The 20,340-nt window shown below is 43.9% G+C and overlaps 1 protein-coding gene across 2 annotated transcripts; it reads left to right on the forward strand.

Annotated features, from left to right (window-relative positions):
• The first annotated feature begins 962 nt into the window (after nt 1–962).
• LOC117411761 (ligand of Numb protein X 2-like) lies at nt 963–15,342 on the forward strand. 2 transcript variants are annotated; one of them, XM_034019500.3, is made up of 10 exons: nt 963–1,093; nt 3,535–4,080; nt 4,646–4,863; nt 6,377–6,573; nt 8,895–9,260; nt 9,418–9,573; nt 10,932–11,106; nt 11,371–11,611; nt 11,902–12,060; nt 12,727–15,342. In XM_034019500.3, the coding sequence occupies exons 2-10, from the start codon at nt 3,695–3,697 to the stop codon at nt 12,860–12,862; spliced, it is 2,034 nt and encodes a 677-aa protein (XP_033875391.3). In that variant the 5' UTR covers nt 963–1,093; nt 3,535–3,694; the 3' UTR covers nt 12,863–15,342. The 2 variants fall into 2 exon arrangements, with proteins under 2 accessions (XP_033875391.3, XP_058845373.1); XM_058989390.1 differs by lacking the exon at nt 963–1,093 and adding an exon at nt 1,212–1,243.
• The last annotated feature ends 4,998 nt before the right edge of the window (nt 15,343–20,340 follow it).

Below are 20,340 nucleotides of genomic sequence, written 5' to 3' on the forward strand. Positions count from 1 at the left end.
AAACTAACAGACACAGCTTGGACTGCTTCTGTTATATTCATGTGGTCTTTGGTTGTTTCAAACACATTTATCTTAATTAAATATGCCAGTATCTCTACACTAGGGAAGAATAAAAATGGCAAAGCATTTACTTGCTTTAAATGGTTACATTATTTGAGTTGTTGGTTGGCCAAACTCCTAAAAGATGTAGGAATGTAGGAGGGTTATCTTTACCAGAACTAGAAAAATTATTGATATTGTTTTTCTTGTAGGTACCCGTCCTCACAAACGGTTACCATGGTGTTTATTCACATCTGTGACTCAGGAGTCCAGATTTTCTATAATACATGTATAGCCTTACACTGTCATATAGTCAATTGAAGCTATGCTCAGTTAACTGCTTGTTTTTTTTCCCTTGCCTGGGGTTTCTTTGTAAGGAGGTTGGCTTATGAAAGAGGTCCAATGTTCTCTGATAATTTAAGAATAACACTATAAGAATTTTTTTCTTTTAGTGAATGAAAGTTTATTAAGTTAAACTGTTGTTTATTGTTTTGATCAAAATAAATGTAATTTGTACTGTATTTACAAAAACAATTGTATTTATTGAACGTTACGGGTGTGTTTATTCAAATCGTACTTACCGGTAGATTTTTTTTTTTTGTGACCCAAGTGTCTACATTTTCTAATAATATTACACTCTAATTATTTTCTCAGAAAGTGCAAGCACAGATTGCCACAAATCTTTCACTCAACGGTCGTGCAAATATCACCCTCGCATCTGTTTAACATTCACCAAAAACAAGCATGGACCAACACTAGGTGCCTCAGATTCAAAACAGTCGATTTTGAAAGGTAAATAAAAAGTGTGGTTTCTATATTTCAACAGCTGTAAAATAACAGCTACACTATGTACCGTGTGCTGGTTTAAGTGCGCTCTTTTTCTAACTAATTGGAGCTGAACCCATTTTCAGACAAGCAACTTGTAGGAGGGGTCTGTTTAACTTAAAGATTACCTGAGTGGACTTCCTGAAACGTCAGTTCCTATTTTCTGTGGTCTGAAACTGGGAAAAATGAACGTACAATAACACCTGAAACTCGGCGCATAGACACATATGTAAGTTCATTTTTAACTAGATCTTACTTATTTATTACAATAGTCGATCTTTATTGTTATCAATTAGAAATGATAACTGGAAATATATGTATATTGTGTTTCTTTGTAACTTTGGGAGAGACGAGCCTGGAGTAAGTTTCGGTCAAGCAGGTGAGGCAAGTCACGCGGCCCTAAGAATAAGTATATTTTGTAGCTTGGTTTCAGTACTCATTTATATTTATGTGCCGCGGTTAGTGCTTTTATTTTAACGAGGCTGTGATATGTAGTCGCTTGCTCGGTCAGTTGAGTCCATGTTAAATATAAATTATTTAAATTGTCGCCCTCAAAGCAGACCTTTCTGAAAGTGGCACGTTTGAAAGCTGTTTGCTTGCTTCAGGTTTAGTTATGTGTTTCTTTGTTTACATCTTATTCGTTGTTTCGGTGTGTGTTTTAATTGCAGTTACACAATTGTATCCTTATTAGAGCATATGGTAAGTTGTCTACCTGACGCAAGTGGCAAACACGTGTTTTATTAACACCTTGTTAAAAGAGAATGCTTTTAGTCTGAGTCGTTCTTTAACCTTTACCCGACAGTTCTGATCGTCTGTGATTGGTGGGCAGCAAAGCTGGTATTTACCTATACATAAGATCTGCCCCTCCCCTCCCCCAGCAGCACGTGACTGAGTGAGGGTAGCCTCTGCTGATGTTTACTCTGGGAGACCAGGATGTAAACATTCACACCCAGAGTGAGAAAATGAACCATTTCTCTCTTGGGTCTGGGGACATCAGCCCAACTCGGAATAGTGCTTTCCATTTACTTTCTGTACAATAAAAAAATATTATTTATTTTATTTTATTTATTTATTTAGCAGACGCCTTTATCCAAGGTGACTTACAGAGTCTAGTGTGTGTGAACTATGCATCAGCTGCACAGTCACTTACAACAACGTCTCACCCGAAAGACGGAGCACAAGGAGGTTAAGTGACTTGCTCAGGGTCACACAGTGATAGAACAAAAGGTTGTAGCCACCAATCATCCACAGCATATCCCTAAGGGATTGCAAACTTTCAGCATTGATTTGTGTGTGTGTGTATATTTAACATGGAAAAGGTGAAAGTGCTGTGCAATAGGAGTCTTATTTCCATCCCTTAAACAGCACTTAACTGATTTTTTGGATTAAAAAAAAAAACCAGGGACTTAAAACAAGGAAAGGCCAAAGCATTTCTCATGTACTAGCTGTAAAAGAGGCATGTCGATTGTAGCTGGAGAAAACAGTCCCCTTTGCCAGTATAGTATCCTCTCTGAAGACTGTTACCACCTCTACACTCTGTGCCCATGTGTCGTTATTGCCTAATTATGATTCAGTTCTAGGGATGCCACGCCTGATTTGTAGGAAGTGAAGAACACCTTTTATTGAAGGGAAACTCCAGTAAGTATGATGCAGTGTTACGTTACTGTCCTGGCTGTCAGAGATCCATGACTAATTCACCAGGCATTAGCAACCCGACAACTGTACCCATAATACCAGGTGCCCAGTCTTGCAGGAAAAATGTAAAGTGGATTACAGTCTCACAGTGGATTACAAAAACGTTCTGAACTGCATTCTCAATGAGTGATTCAATAGCTGGGCTGCACTGTCATGCAGCTTGTGTGGCTCTCAGGCTGGGAGAGACAGCAGTGATCCTTTCCCACCCTCCACCTGATCATGTGTGTGTGAATAATGCAGGAGCCTGCACTCCATTGCTTCTGTCTGAGGTGTAGGGGTTTGGTTTCAGCTAGGCAGCACCCAGCTATTGAGTTACTTGTTTGCATGAAACCACTGTGCACATAGCAACGCTGGCAATGTGCAAGGCAGGCTGAAAAGGGGTAGTGCATTTTATTTCTTCCTTGTAGATATCAGAAGCTGATTTGCTATTACGGATCGGTGGGTGAACTCTTAGAATTTGGATGAAAAGCGGAACACTTCAGAAGTGAGAATCCCCTGAAGTGGTTCCGCGCCATGGTGGAGTGATGTCATAGGTTTTGTTTGCTTTTTCATGGAAAGAAATTCAGCTGATGCCTGTGGTTGACTTGACAGGTTTGCTGTGGGTCTGGCACACCTGACTGCAAACCCAATTCCAAATTCAGCAAAGTGACAGAGCAGGGCTCCTCTGATTGTTTTCAGCAGCTTTGTTAGTAATGCTGTATTTGTCGTTGTTGGCTTCAGACTCACTATAGCTTGATCTTATAGGATATCTGTTGGTGTTTCTTAGTAAAGACGGTTGACAGTGTGGATACAATATTAATGCCTTATTTTCTGAGCTACTGTATCTTGCTCCACATACTTTGAATGTAGATTGACTTTTTTTTTTCAGGTGCTGACACCTGATTGGCTGAGCCATCATTGTTTTATGTTGCCTGACTGAAATTCAAGAAACATTGCACACAAATTGACCTGCCTTGTTTGTCGCTCTCCTTCCAGAAATGCACGATGCGTCCTTTCTGTTAACCTTTCTACAAACCCTGGGATGCTGAGCCACTGCTTAACAAAGAAGAGGAAAAATAAATAAATAAAAAACAGCAGCACAGAATTTCCAGCGTTTCACTGAAAGAGTGAAGCTGGACTAACTCTATCGGCCACCATGACGGAGCAGAGGAGCCAGGCCCTGAAGACACTCAGTCAGCTCTGTGCGGAGTGTGGGCAGAGTCACATGGCCCCTGAGAACCACCTGTATGACTACCAGGACGAGGTGGATGACGAGCTGTCCTGCCTCATCTGCCTGCAGCCCTTGCTGTGCCCCATGGACACTCCTTGCGGGCACACGTACTGCTTCCAGTGCTTGGACAATTTCCTGAGGGAGCAGGACTTTTGCCCTGTGGACCGGCAGAAGCTCTACCTGCGGCAATGCCGGCGGTCCAGCCTGCTGGTCAGGAACCTGCTGGACAAGCTGTCGGTGCTCTGCCCCTTTCAGAAGGACTGCGGGCTGAAGATGCAGCGGTGTGAGCTGGAGCCTCACCTCCGGAACAGGTGAGGCAGGTTTGTGATGAGTGGAGGGGGTGGCACAGCAGAACCAGCACGGACTGTAACTGTTTAGTGGGAGGTGCTGTGGCTGCACAGTAATACTCTTTTGAATGCGGTGCTTAAACATTTCCATAATGTAAGCTTCTGTTTTAATGATCTAAACCACAGCAGATATATATACTGGCATCCTTTCGCTACATTAATTCCTGTGGTGTTTTCTTATTGAATACCTGCAGCTATAGGAATAAATGGTGTTTTTTCTTTTAATAGACTCATTGGGAATGTAAGGAAGTAAGAAGGTCTGGTGTGTGAAAGTTGCTGAGCTTTGAAAGGAATGCGAGTGTGCATGAGTTTTGTGGAACACTGCATTGAGTTCTATGGAGATGTTTTTCTCATTGAGAAGCAGCCATGTGAATGATGCGAAGGAAGGGGAGTTTCTAATCATTCATTTGCAGGGAAACACTGTTCTGTACACACAGTCAAAGTACAAAAGGAGTTCGTACAGGCAGCGACCTCCCTGTTTGTGAAGCACAGTGTTTAGCAATGCATTTTTGTTTTGTTTTGTTTTCAGGTGCCCAGGCATTAAGAAACTGCGAGACGAAGCAGAGAGGAGGAAGAGGCCCCACTGGACCGAGATGAAGGCGGTCCGGGCCGGGGGGGAGCTGTCTGCGGAGGCTGCTCCAGCACTGCCTGCCCCTGGCCTGGCTGCAGGGAGCTCCACCCCAGGGGCGTCCCGGAGCACCCGCCAGCCAGGAGTGGTGAACCCAGCATTCGAGGAGAGCGAGGACGGTAAGCACTGCAAACTGTATTGATCCTGTATCACAAAGCCACGGGCCAGCTGTAGTCCACTTTAAAAGTCTTGTCCCCCATGTTCACAGTGTATATTCTCTAGTGTAGAGTAGTGCATTTGTAGTATTCAACCAAGGTGAAATGATTCATTGTGTTCATGTGGCTTTATTGCTTACAAAGAGAGTCGATTATTACACAATAACCACACCCATAGGGGTATTGTGAGGCACCAGGAGTGGCTAAACAACTCTGATACTTCAAGGGAGCGAGGGATCACGCTACAGTAAGTTTGACAACGGACTGACAGAGGAAGGGAGGTGGGGTTTCGTAGTTCTTATAACAATACATGTTCATTCAGAAAGCTACTTGAAACCAAGCAATCCTGACACCTGCTCTGCTTTTAAATTGTGCGCTTGTTTTAAGGGCATTTAAACCAGTCACTGCCGACAGTTCTGGAAGACACTGTAATCCTTTAATTTTTTGCTAGGCAAGGTTTGGGACACAGTTTTTTAGTTTCTCACTTCATCTTGCCTGGGGTCACATTTGTTTAGTATTCTTTTTTCACATGCTGTAAATCCATTGTCTGAACACTGGTACACTGGAAGTGAAGGGATGGGCATGTGCCACCTGGTTATGAGAACAATGATCAAAACAAGTAAGGGGGTGATCTGGCACAGCATCATCTTGATGATGATGACAAGAGGCCCTGTCTAAAGCCACTGCAGGATTCAGTCTTGCCACTGCCTAGACTGAGAGCACACCCGGTCCTATCTTGTTTGATGGACTTGCTGTATTTGTGTTGTCAAGGTTTAAAATGCTCTTGTCCGATCTGTGTCTCTCATATCCGAATCATTTGGGAGAGGACCCTGTGCGGTTTAGTGATTTTAAGTACTGACTGTAATCGAAGTGCCACTCTATAAATGCCTTGTGTGGTCTTGGGTGTGTAACTTTCCTAGCTTCGGTTCTCTGAGGAGCTGCACTGACCAGCCGTCCCTGGTTTACTCGGGTGTTCCTCTGCGGATTGTAGAGACACTTTAAGGAAACGCTCGCAGGTTTGTTTTTGTTTTCATGTTGGGTCGCAGTATTTATGACTGGCACTGTTTGTTTGCATTTCAGTCTGTGTGCCCTTGAGTGGATCTTTAGCTGCTGCTGTGCAGTCTTTTGACCTTCTGATTTGAACCGGCCATTGATCTAGTTCAATTCTTTCAAAATGTGGACCCTTGTGCACTGATCGTGTTGCGAGTGTGCCTTCACTTTAATACAGACACTGAGGGCCATATTTTCAAAGGGTTTACTCCAGTCTTTAATGGAACCAAAAAGCTTTATATATATTCTAATTTGTTCTGCTTTAAAATGGACCCTAGCCTCCTAATGACTTTCTAGAGTGTGAGATTGAGGACCCTGCATGTTGTACACTGGCAGTAACTTGCTCTACATTATAGGAAGTGTGTTTTACACAAGATCTTATTTACATGTATTTATTTGAATGCCGTTTCTTTCCTGTCTCTTCCAGACTCTCACCAGCGGTCGAGCCTTGTGGCAGAAACGAATGTGGTTGAGCTCCGTCGGGATAACCCAGAGGAGGGGCTGGGGATCCGGATCGTGGGGGGGAAGGACACCCCTCTTGGGAACATCGTGATTCAGGAGATCCTGAGGGACTGCCTGGCTGCCCGAGATGGAAGACTGGCCCCTGGAGATCACATCCTGGAGGTAAAGACCATATTATACTTCCCTCCCTATTATTCAGTGTGCCTTCCTGGATGATCTCTGTACCAGAAGTGGTCCAGGAGTAGCTTCATGGTCCTGAGTTGCCAGAAACCTTGTTGCATTTCTCTGTGTTTGTTCACTTGATTCCCCTTTGTGGTATTGTACAGGATCACTGCTTGTAGCCTTGGTGTCTTGGTGTATAGTACCCTGTGCAAAATGCTTTGCTAGTTTAAGTGGGGAAGCGAAAGTGACCATTGGAATGAAGCATGTTTAGGGTTGAGCCGGTTTACTGACTATTCGTGTGTCACAGGGCTGTAACTATCATATATTGATTGACTGACTGCTACTAGGCAACCAGCTTCAGGTTCAACACAGCAGTGTTTACATAGTGTATTAGAGTAAGCGAGGCGTGTTTAATAAAAAAGCAGTTCTGTAGCCCTTGATCCATAATGAGTTACGAGGCATGAACCTCCTATATATATTATATATATGTAATTGTAATGCAGAGATGCTGAATCTCTGGGCCCTTGTGGTTTTGTGTTCAGTGAACTGTTGTCCACAGCATGAATGCTTTTTTTAATATTTTGATGCATGATTGTTCTGCTTGCTTTAGTTTATTATTGCATCTGCCTCGCTTGTACTTGCTTGTTAAGGCTTGTGTTGGAAAATGCTCAGATAAATCCTGCAGCATGACAGAGCTCATGAAACACACACAAACAAAGGCACTTGCGTGACTCCTTGTGCTTGGAGTTGATCCCTTTTTTGATCAGGGTAGGAATCCTCTGTCTGTTGAGTTGAGATGGGGATTAAAGTTGTAGTTTTGAGCCACGATGAAAAGAAATGTATCTATTTCTAACCGAGGGGTGTTTCAATTCAGTGACAGGAACAGAAGAGGAATCTCTGTCCTTTTACAGCCTCCCCATCGCCTGTGTATCTTTGTAAAGGCTTGTTTGTTTTCCTTCAGTAGTCTGACTGTAACTGCATGTTGGCGCACTGCAACGTCTGGTGTTTCCTTACAGTTACCTCGTCTAGTTTGCACACGGGCTAAAGTATCCCCACCACAGTGTAATAAAGTGCTTGCAGAGCTATGACGCTATTACCCCACATGCAACAGTACCGGCACTTCATTTTTACCAGCACAACGGTGGGACCAATTCACAGTTATTTTTTTCTGTCTTTTTATATTCATAAAATGGTTGTTCCTGATTGTTATTGACCTCTTACAGTAATGGTCGGTTTCATCTCTGTTTTATTTTTTTTAATAAAAAGCGAATGGAGCCCAATGCTCCAGCACCTGTAGCTCCAGAGACCAGGTGTAACCTGGATCAGTTCACTCTTGCAGCTTTGTTTCCTTCCAGCGTTTCACTCTCACTGTTCTCTGCCCCCTTTTTTTTTTAAAGCAGACAAGCTGGTTTGTATTCCCCACAAGTAGTTTCAGCTGACACACGCGTCCTCCCCTATTGAAACCTGCTTGCTACAGTCAGGTGGTTAGAAACAACCTGGAAGCAAAACAGAAATTACACATTATCTGCAGAGATAATGTCTGAAAGCAGGAGATTCAAGAGCGGCAACCTTCTTGAATTTGCAAAAGCTACCCCTTTAAAAATCGAAAGGTAAAAGGCTGTGTGCCAGTACGCCTCCTAGTCTCTTTCCAGTCTACTCACGTTCTGCCTTCCCTTCTCTTTAACCCCTCGCTGGGCTGGGCTTGTAAACTGGCATGGATGAGTGGAGCTGACTACACATTCAGATTAGTCCAGGGAAATCTTGCCTGTGTTTAGTTGGAATCCTGCATTAGCTGTACTTGGACCCAGTCCAATAGCAGTGAGTAACATCAGTCTTTGGGCTTGTTGGTATAAGATATGAACTTGTTTTATCCAGATGTAATTTAACATTCACAGAGCAAGCCAGGCCTTTAATATGACAGCACATGTGTGTGTAAAATGATAGAGTAGTGCCTGTGCTCGATAAACTGCAATGGAAATGGTTACAAAACAAACTGAAAGGTTACTTGATTTACTAATGTTTCCAATTCCCGAAAAAAAAACAAAAAAAAAAACTGCTAAAGATCAAGTGTGTGTGTGCTGATGTCTGATTGGCTATGCTATAGAAGGCAATGTTATGGAGGAACTGTTTGCCTAAATTTGATGTAACCTTGTCCCAAAAGTTATTCCTCATCATGTGGCAGTAATGGTATTTTTTCACAGTACTGACACTGGCTTAGCTGTTGAAGGCTGTATCTTTGAAACCAGTGCATTAAATAAACTAAACTTTCCTGTTCAAATGTGATGGGTATGTTAATCTGCTGCATGCATCCTGTTTTGCAGGTGAATGACATCAACATGGCCAACGTGCCTCACAGCCGGGCTATAGCAGTGCTACGGCAGCCCTGCCCCGTGGTCTGCCTGACGGTGATGCAGGAGAAGGGCTTCTCCCCCCGGAGCTCCCCTCCGGAGCCGACTCCTCCCCAGGGAAGGGTGATCCAGGTGACGCTGATCAAGAGGGACAGCTCGGAGCCACTGGGGATCAAGCTGGTCCGCAAGCCTGCTGAGACCGGGGTCTTCATCCTGGACCTGCTGCCGGGGGGCCTGGCCGCCAAGGACGGCAAGCTTCGGGACGACGACAAGGTGCTGGCCATCAACGGGAACAACCTGAGGCACGGGACCCCTGAGACCGCCGCACAGATCATCCAGGTACTAGAACACCCCGGGAGTGTGGTTTACAGGAGAAATGCAGGAGAACCCGGATCAGCTTGGATTGACAGTCAGTCTAATATAAACAAGCTAGAAGATTCCCAGCTGTCCTCATCAGGACTGGGATGTAATACAGAAATCCTGTGTTTATGTGCAGTCCAGCGAGACGAGGGTGAACTTTGTGGTGATGAGGCAGGGGGAGGAGCCCGGGAGAGAGACCCCTGAGGAGGGAGGATCGAGCGGCGAGGGATCCAACCGCTCCCAGAGGAGACCCGAGCTGCAGCACTGCCGTCGCCGCTCCGCCTTCCAGAAGGTGAGGAAACAATTGCCGCCTCTCTCCAAGAACTCGCACAGCTGTTCACAGTGCAGAAACGCAGGGGGAAACCTGTGAGCAATGCAATCTCTTTACTTGTTGTCGTTATGCAAAAAATAGCTGTTAGAATTCTAAAATGAACAACTTTGGATGACTCGCAAGCACATACATTAAATGTCTGAGTTGTTTATTTTTGGTTTGGTAACATTTATTAGGTACAAAACAAATTGTGCCAATGATGAATTAGCATTAAAAATCTAGCCCTCTTCCAGTGACATTTTCCTAAATCATCCCTTCTTCTTTTCATTCCGACATGCATTGCTATAAATCCTTGGAAACTAGTTTTTGCCTGTTTTTATAATAAGCCACAGGGTTAAAGCCAGTGGCTGTATTAATGAAATTCCAATCCCAGAGCGCTGGCTTGACGCTTCGTGATAATGAGGACCCACCACAGTGCTTGTCTGAAAGGACACTTGCTGGGAGAAGCTGGTACTGCAGACGTTTTCCATTCTTTTCTAGTCCCAGCCTGTTGGGAGCCTGCTCGTTTTTATCATGGTGTGCTGGTGTTTCTGTTTAGGGGTTCCTGAGGTTTTGCCTCCTTTTTTCCTTTAAATAAATCAACCAGGATCTGACTTGCAGACCACCATAAATCCCAGCGTTGTCTTCACAGCGTGTTAGAGGCGTGCAGACACAAGATGATTGGCAAATGAGCAGCACCTTAAGCTGTCACGGCAGTCACCTGGTGGTCTTCAGAGTAGACGTTAACTGTAGCCGCGAGAGATAACAGATCCTCCTTGTTGCTGCTTTCTCCTGATCAAAGGGAGCGGTGGTGGTGGTGGGTGCAGTGGTGCGGGGATCAAAGGTGCTGGCAGTTTGTCTTGGCCTGCCGAGTTCATTCCTTCACCCTGTCTGAGAGAGGAGGAACTCTCCTGCTGGGAGAGGCTCAGGCAGCAGCCAGGCCCCTGGCAGTCTCACTTCAGAGAGGACTGTGCATTTCAACATGTGGAGCTCCACTACAAGGACTTCAACATAGACAACTACAGACCAGCCTACAAATGTGGATTTGGTTAAATAAGCCGTTGATGTGTTTAATATTTGATATGTAATTTGCTGTTTTCACACCAGTCTCGATTAAAGGTGTTACGTGGGAGGGCATGAATGTGACATTCCTTTAACATTTATGAAAAGAAAATCTGGTTGTTTGTCACCCAAGTTCCTTCGCGTTTCTGGGTTCAGTTATGTTGCATATTAATGTGTGTCTCTCTCTGTGTGTGTGTGTGCGTGCCTCTCTGTGCGTGTGTCTCTCTGTGCGTGCGTGTGTGTGTGTGTGTGTGTGTGTGTGCGCGCGCTCCCCTCAGGACCCCCCAGCTGGTTTCTCCAGTCAGGAGAAGGTGGTGCTTTTGAAGAAGGAGCCCCGCACATCTCTGGGCATCACGATTGCAGGGGGGCGGGACAGCAGGAACAGGCTGCCTGTCCACATCACCAGCGTGCAGCCTGTGGGGTGCCTGTACCACGATGGCAGGATTAAAGCAGGTGACTCCTCACACCATTCCAAAGTGGCTGAATTGGGCAACTAACATGATTTCATGTGTGTATTGGAACAGTAGTTAGCAAACTTTTCCCCCTTTTGAAATTAATTGGGGGGGATGAAGTCCATTACTTGTATATTATAGAAATACAATACGTTTCGCGACCCCTGCCGGAAGCGCTCTGCGACGCTTGGCAGGGCGCCGACCCCCTGTTTGAGAGCCCCTGTATTAGAAGTGTGCTTTGACCCCTGTTGTTTCTCCTGCACAGGGGACGTGCTGCTGAGCATTAATGGGGTGGACCTGACCCAGCTGACCTATGGAGAAGCCGTCTCGGCACTGAAGGCCCACGCTGCCCAGTCCGCAGTGCAGCTCCGGGTGATAGAGACCGCGACAGAGCAGCCAGGGGAGGAGGAGGATGAGGAGGAGATGGAAGAGGAGCAGGCAGAGGCAGGCAGGGAGGAGGATGGGAACTGGTCCCCGCTGTGGACCATGTGGCTGGGGTTACCTAGGTAAGCACAGATATATTAGAAACGTATCAAAGTACAGGTGCGTTCTACTGAGACGTCTCTATTTCTATTTTTTATATATATATATATATGTGAAGTACAATGTTGTTATGTACCTGTGTGTCCCAATAATTTAGCAGCTAATTAAAGGTGCTGATTGCCTGAATGCTTTTGAAATGGAAGCTTAAAAACATAACGCACTATAAAGTGAACTATGGGTTATGCAGGTACAGATCAGTATGAACCATTTTTCTTATTTGGCGCACATCTGACTTCCTGCTTGTGAATTTCAGCCATCTCCACTGGTGCCGTGAAATAGACCTGCAGAAGACCACCAATGAGAGCTGGGGCTTCAGTATCGTGGGCGGGTTTGAGGAAAGCCAGGGACACCAGCCCTTTTTTATCAAGACCATTGTTCCTGGAACGCCAGCTTACTTTGACGCACGGCTGAAGTGAGTCCAGTCTGTCTCGGCTCTCAGTCGCTGTCTGTCTGCTTGTGTCTGTGTGCCGGTCAGGCTTCAGCGGAGTGGCTCCTCGTCTGTCAGGAGCCTGTTTCCATGTGTCTGTGTTGTACACTAAATCCAGCAAGCTTGAGACAGGCTGATAAACCCTCACTGATTTACAATCTCCTTTCATCACAAAGCAGGGGTTGAGTGGGGAAAAAAAACCCAAATGGCATTCCCTTTGCTACCCACTGCAAAACCTCATGTGATCAAATGAGGCTGTTTAAACATGATCGCATGAAGAGGCTTTCACAGTGTTTATTTCTATTACAGTTGTAATCTGTAATGTCCTACAGGTACTTGACTTAACTAAGTTTGTATTGGGGAAATAGATGGTATGGATTTAACTGGGGTGAATTACAACATTAAACAGCAAATAATCTGCAGCAAATAGTTAACCCTGTACATAGATAATTATAACCCAGCACCATAGTTATGGGTTTAATACCAAGGCTGTCTGCTTTTTTAATGTAATATTTATTCACATTTTTATTGAACAGTAATGTATTGCATGCATGGTCCAGAAGGTGCTATGGTTTGGGTTGGGGATCCCCGTTGAGTGTCGCTGCAGAACTGGTTTCAATGGTAAGTGACTGATCCACCTCTTGCTTCCAGGTGCGGTGATGAGATAGTAGCTGTGAATGGAGACAGCACAGGAGGAATGAACAACTCCTCTCTGATCCCGAAGATGAAGCTTCAGAAGAACAAAGTCTCTCTCACGGTGGTGTCTTGGCCAGGGAGTCTGATCTAGCCAAACCAAATCGCTACAAGGTCATATCTGAACTGATGTGTTCCCATCAAACCCTTCAAGTAAACACACCCCCCCCGTGGAGATCTGACAACCAGTAAAGCACGGTGGAGGTGCTGTAATAATTTCTATATGTTTGTAGAGGGGAATGTGTTAAACCCCTTGAAGTTTCAAGAATGATCTTTTAACCAACTACTGTACCTGCCAGTTTGCACTTCCTTCTATCCCTACATCGTAATGAAAGCATTAATACCAGCTGTCTGATGTGGCTCTAGGCTTGCCAGTGTGCAAGTTTAACTTCTATGTCTGGAAGTGACACTAGTACTGCACTGTAGTCTTGGTGTTGCAGAGCACTGTGCCATGTTTAACACAAATGCATTCCTTTACCCTTGCTTCAGCAATTATTATTTGTTTATTTAGCAGACGCCTTTATCCAAGATTACTGACAGAGACTAGGGTGTGTGAACTATGCATCAGCTGCAGAGTCACTTACAACAACGTCTCACCTGAAAGACGGAGCACAAGGAGGTCAAGTCACACCGTGATTCAGTGAGTGAGCCGTGATTTGAACCGGGTACCTCCTGATTTATAAGCCCTTTAACCACACAGCCTCCTAGCAATACGTTTTTCAACATTTTGTTGAGATATTGTTATTCATACATTTTAATGTGGGGCATTAGCCAGGAGACGGAGAATCTCTCCTCAGACCATCCTATTGTAGCCAGGGCATTGACAGTATATGGCAAAGGTAAAAGGAATGGGTTTCGTATAAACACTGCTATGCCACTGTTGAAACCCACCAATAGAAATCTCCATAATCAACACTGGGAGGTCTTCTAATACAGCACTGTCATTTTCAAACATGTGTTCATTGTTCAGTAAGCCATTGTATACACCAAGGACCATCATCCATGATTGATTTTATAAACCAGGCTGTGTCCGTGTTGCATACAAATGCTGATCTGGTGGCATTCGTGTGTCATTTTTATTTCTCTCAATAATGGCATCCAAAAGGGATTTTTGAGGAAGGACGATAAACACTACGTAGAAGGATCCAGACCGCTTTATTTATTTTTTATAACTAAACACAGGGAGTCATACCAAGATAAGGGGTAGAAACTGGCACCAGGCCGGTTTCGACTAGTGGAATTGGAGCCTGTTGGAACTGCTGTCAGTGAAAAATTAAAATACAGTTTGTAGTGTGAGGATAGGGGGTAATTGAGGGGGTAACTGGGGCAGAAAAATCAAGGGGTATCCTGGCAAAACTTGATAAGCCACGTTTAATTATCTGTAGATAATCTATACTAAATTCATTTTAACAGCAAAGTACAGATTTGTTTGAAAACTGAAATATTTGTGGGTTTGAGTTTAGTATTTGCAATTACGTTGGTGGTAATAAGCAAAATGACTTGAATCTCAAATTGATGGAATTTAGAACATACCTCAACTGATGGCCCTTTTTCTGTTTAAGCCTTAAATAACAGAAATGGTAGTTTCCGTTTGTTGCAACTTGCAATAACAAAAGAGAGGTGCCTTATTCTCTGCGTGCGTGAAGTTGATTTGTCTGCACCCTTTACCAGCCCATTGGTGGAAATGTGCCTGTCCTGTACTGCCAGTACAATCAGATTGCAGGGATCTCTGTTTCACTCAGAAACAATGCAAATCTACTGTGCCTTCAACCATACCCCATGGTATTTTCCCCCAACCATTGCCACTTTGTGATTTAAACCCCTATTTAAAAGAACTGCATGTTCCTTCTCTAAACTACCTTCTAGAGGCTAAATGAACTTCATTCGCGATCTACACAGGGGAACCTACACAAGAATTATTCTTAAAAACTTGTACAAACTTTGCATTACTCAAGATTTTGATCCTGTTTGTATGTTGTGGATTTATGTAAAATGTAAGTTCTTGAATTTGAGCCTTTGCTTGTTTCTGACACCGGGTTTTCAATCCACTTCAGCTCTGTAAGCTAGTAAGCAGTTTGTTATACAGTGCAGTTCTGAATGTATGCATGTGGGCTAATGCAGGTGGCCTTTGTTGCTAGCAACGAAAATGTACCTTTCAAAATCCTAACTACCTACGAGACCTTTGAGCTTTCAATCCACACCAGAAGCACACAAGGTGTTTCCTTGCAGGGGGTCAATTCCTGTGAGGTGAAGAAGCACATGCAGATCTGTGTGGGACAGGACTCGAAAATGCCTTTCCTGGCCAATGAAAGAACATTTTGATGGGCTCCCCACCTCCTCATTTCCATGTGCTTCTCAGGTTCACAGGTATACAGTTCTGCATGGCCTGAAACATCTAGACGTGTACGCACTGCTTTTGGAAGACTTCAGAATAAAGTATTACAGAATAAAGCACTTTTTTTCTTTGCTCTTGCTTTTTGTTGTGCCAATGCGAGAGGCACGTCTCTTAGCACCATCCATCTAGCAGAGATTGCTTTTTCAGTTTGTAAGAAAATAAAAAGAAATCACATTTAAGATCAATTTTGTTTTTGTTTTTGTGATACACTTTTTTTTTTCCTTAAGGACTGACACTGTCATTGAATTATTATTATTATTTTTTTTACAGTTTTAACTTGGACAGTCAGCACAATCATACAAAAATATAAATGTAAAAAAAACAGTATTTGAATTTGTGCCCCTGAAGATCTGTACGTTACTGAAACAAATTCAACTAAACTGAATAAGTTCTGCCTTGCCATTACAGCAGAGTGGAGAATTACGCTGTTACACATTTCCCAACCCTGACTGTATGTTGTGGAGAAGTCTTGTTTGCTAGAAATGATTAATAGCTAACTGATCCTTTCATTCTCAAAGGAAATGCTGCAGTTGGAAGTTCACTCAGCAGCCAAGTAAATTATATTCAAACAAGTATATCATACAATTCTTTAAATATAAAATAAAAAACATAACCCTGTCTCAACAAATGATCTGATTTGAGCCTAAAATCTGAATTTGCAGCAACGGTTGCAGAATTTATTTTATTTTTATTCTTCAGGAATATGTCAAACCAGAATGCAAGACGGCCCCTGCGTTCGATAGGGCTGTCTAATACAGAGCACAATCTTGTTATTCTTGTACTTGTGGCGCCTGTGGCTTTCGCCTTCCTCGCCCTCGTGCTGCTTGCTGCAAAGAGAAGGGGTTTATCAACCCTGCTGTTTAGACATATGCAGCAAATACAGACACCTCTTTAAATGTTAAGGACCAGTATTGCAGAACATTTGTAATAATGTTCAGAATGTGCATGCTGTGCTACTATGCACCTGTCCACAGATTGGGCGCAGTGTGCAATTGACATAGCAGACAGCCTGGAAGTTACTTGAGCCGATTTGTTCAGTCTTGCTTTATTCTGCATTTCCAATCTGGTTAAGTGTCCGCCATGGCTTCTCTCCCAGTACCCCAAATAGCACTAGGCTCGCTATCTGGAGCTGGTGCCATTTTCTCTGTCCCACCTCAACCTGACGTACGGCTCGTGCATCAAGCCACTGCACCAGCTGAGCGGATCGGAACCTGCTTGTACTTGCTGGCAGTGGGGGTTTGGTCTCTGTCCCGGTCTCGCTCGCGCTCCCATTCTCTCAGAGAGCTCTGATACTCCCAGTGACTGGGGCTGCTGGTGCACTGTTGTCTCCCACAGGGTGTGGGAAGAGGAGGAGGAGATAGGGGGGTAACTGACGAAACTGGAATCTGCAGGAGTGAAAAACCAAGAAAGATTCAATGTGTCTCTCTCCTGGCTCCTAGTTTGAGGTTTTACATTAGAACACAATGCAGCAACTTCAGCCCTCGACTGACTGTGTGTTTTTTGGGTGTTACCTGCACATCATTGTTTGGTATCTCAAGTATGAAGTCGTGCACTCCAATATTGTTCCTGATGAAGCAGTTCAGAATGCAGGGCAGGGCAAAGTCTTAAAGCTTTCATTTAAGGGAGCAATAAACATCAGATTCCAGAAGCCTTGACATGCATTAGGTAAAGGTTATGACATCACCTGCTGAGCGCATTAAAGTTTAACTAGTGGCTCTGTCAATAAGTAACGACACCTTCCCCCCCTCTGAATGAGAGTGTTAATATGGGCTGTCCCATAAATCAATACAAAATAGTAATACAGAGTGGAGTACTTTGAAGAAATGGTTCTGCAGGGTGGAGTACTTGGAAGAGATGGTTCTGCAGGGTGGAGTAGTTGGAAGAGATGGTTCTGCAGGGTGGAGAACTTCAAAGAGATGGTTCTGCAGTGTGGAGTAGTTGGAAGAGATGGTTCTGCAGGGTGGAGTACTTGGAAGAGATGGTTCTGCAGGGTGGAGTAGTTGGAAGAGATGGTTCTGCAGGGTGGAGTAGTTGGAAGAGATGGTTCTGCAGTGTGGAGTACTTGGAAGAGATGGTTATGCAAACTTAAAACTGCAAAAGGTTGATCTGCAATAAAAACCCTACGCTAGCTCACATAAGTCCAACACTTCCCTTGATCTCACTTCTCACGTCTCCACTGTGTCACACTTCCCACCCTGTGCTGACAGTTCCCCCCTCAGAGCAGCTCTTTACACTGACACAACAAAGTGTTTTTTTCTTGAAGGCTCTGCTGGCCGGTGACGGGAAGTAGTGAAGGTCTTCATTCCCTAGCTGGAGACATACAAAGCATTCAATGAACTATGAACCAATGAAGGGGTCCCCAGTGGATCTGCAGTGCCTTCATGAGATCTCAGCACTGTAGTGGGAATTGAACTAAATACATTATTTAAATGGCATCAGTATGATTTAGGCAACTTCATTATACATGCCCTGCTGTCTGAACCCCAAAGAGCTCACACTATTTGAAAACCCTGGAACTTGGTATTAGGATGTGGTAATGTGTTTTTGCATGTGCTTATTGGAAGGGGCATGGCTGCACTCCAGTGAGATCACTGTGTGTCTGTCATCGTGTGCTTGAGATCACCTGGCGGGTGCAGGGGTGGTGGGTGTAAGACATGGTCAAACTTAATGATAGACTGAAAACACTGAAGCCCTCTGTCCGGGCACAGATTAAGTGGAGTGTGAGCAATGGCTGTTATTGTTTAGGGGACACTTAGGGAAGTGTGGTTATTTTACTGCCGTCCATGATACAGCTAATCAAACAAAACCTAGTTTGCTCATTTCCCTTAGGAAGCGCTGTATCACCCGTTGATGTGTCAGTCTGTTGGTCGACAGTGCAGTTATATAGATCACAATTGTGTAGTTTTACAGAGCTATCAGTGATACAGTACCAGGCACGCAACCACGCTGCTTTTATTATCCTCCAGAGCCCTGGCTTCCTGTAACCAATCATGCAATTAGTTTCAGGGTTATAAATGACATTCTCTATTCATACTCCAAAAAGACACCTTCAACAATTTTTACAGCCCTACGTTGGAAGCGATGTGTAAATGGTCTGGATTGGGTTCTCTCTGCTCCGCCCTTCTGATGACACCCATCTACCCACCAATCGCATCAATGGTCCCGCCCAGCTTGCTGCAAAGTGCGTTTCATCTCATTCAACTCTGATTAAGTGCTGTATTTGCAAAGCCTACATAGTTGAGATAAGCACCACCTCCCTGAAAGAGACTGCTTCCTCTTCTCCAGCTGTGCTCCTCCAAAACTAACTGCAAATCCAGTACCATTTTGAAAGTAATCAGCAGCCTGTTTGCATGGCATCAGCTTCTTTTTTTTAAATATATTTATAGAAATTCATACAATCAAAGTCAATCATGTCCATCATTTGGCTAAATTGGGGGGTGTTAGTTTGGAGACCAAGTCAATTGAGTTTAATCAATTCAAGTAATAGACTGAGACGGCTGTAAACACGTTTATTAATAGTTTTAACTGAACCATGTTTACCCAACAGCAGACCGAAAGGAAAAGGGAAAGACTGTGTTCACCCACTCAGTAAAGACACCATAACTGCACTTACTGTTCACCCACTCAATAAAGACACCATAACTCTGCACTTACTGTTCACCCACTCAATAAAGACACCATAACTCTGCACTTACTGTTCACCCACTCAATAAAGACACCATAACTCTGCACTTACTGTTCACCCACTCAATAAAGACACCATACCTCTGCATTTACTGTTCACCCACTCAATAAAGACACCATAACTCTGCACTTACTGTTCACCCACTCAATAAAGACACCATAACTTTGCACTTACTGTTCACCCACTCAATAAAGACACCATAACTCTGCTCTTCCTGTTTGTATTGCTGTATTTTAAGGTTTGAGCTTAGCGTGTGTTATCCATGCAGTTCTAGTGTTAAAGAGAAACACAGGAAGCATGCTCTGTGCACCAGGGTGGAGGCCCCGCCTTGATTCTGCCTGCCTGGGGAGATGCAAACTCGGCTTTGTATTCTGGTTTAACGATGGTAATGATCATCGAGCTCATATGCAATAACAGTTTACTGTACATTATGCTAATGTCTCGTAGTGCCCTCTAGTGTTAGCTCCTCTTCGTCACTCCAAACATACATGTGTGATGGCACTCCCGTTTTAATGTTGCCAATGGGGACCTTAACATCGTCACCATCACTATCGCTGCCACTGTCCTCTTCTTCAAGATCCTCATCGCTCTGAGCAGCCTGCAATGAAGCAGGACCACGTGACCATTGCGGGAAACTAATGTGAACTCCTTTCCAGTTACAGTGGCTGTTTATTTATGGGCTCATTTGTACTGGTAATAGGAAACCCCAAAAAGACTGTTGCCAACAGACCTTTTACTGGTTCTAATCACTGTGTTATAGTTTGTTCTGTGTTCTGAGCCTCACTGGACGATCATAACAGATGGGCATTATTTCTCTATGTTTATACAGTAGCAGAATATCCCTATACTGTATAAAGAAAATATTATGAACCAGTAATCAGAAATTGTATATCATTTTCTTGCTGCATTTATACTTAAAAAGTGTGCATTGAAGCTGGTTTTATTATATGAAACACATTTTGCGATTACACCGCGCGTAAATCATATAAACATAGAAGCTTAAGAATTGCTAGTATGTCATTTCAGTTCCACACTAATTAAAGCTAGGGAATTTAATACATTCATATTGTAGATATTTACCCCCGTATAGCCACTGCTCCTAGGTCTCCTCGGGTTCAAACCCAGCACTGTGTACCGAACTCGCTCGCCATGACGCTGAAACAATGCAACAACTTATTGCTGTAATCAGTGGGTACTAATAATACCTGTATTTGGTGCCTACGTTACTCTTTCTTGTGTTCTACAGTCAAAGGGTCTATATCCTGCAGAGCCCTGCCCTCGTGACATTTCTCTTGGCATAGCAGTAATAACATAAAGGTTGGATCCCCCAGGTCTTGGCGCCTTCTGTAAGAGACTCAAACTCTTTCTTAAATATTCTATCCCGGTCCTGGTCTTTCTCCTTTTTTGAGGGGGTGGGTATGTAGGATGGAAAACTACCTTTTGAAAGGCATGTTGGACATTAGAATGTGTTACATAAAAAGGTCACTACAAT

Source organism: Acipenser ruthenus, chromosome 16, assembly GCF_902713425.1.
Source record: "Acipenser ruthenus chromosome 16, fAciRut3.2 maternal haplotype, whole genome shotgun sequence".
In the NCBI taxonomy this organism is placed as follows: Eukaryota; Metazoa; Chordata; class Actinopteri; order Acipenseriformes; family Acipenseridae; genus Acipenser; species Acipenser ruthenus.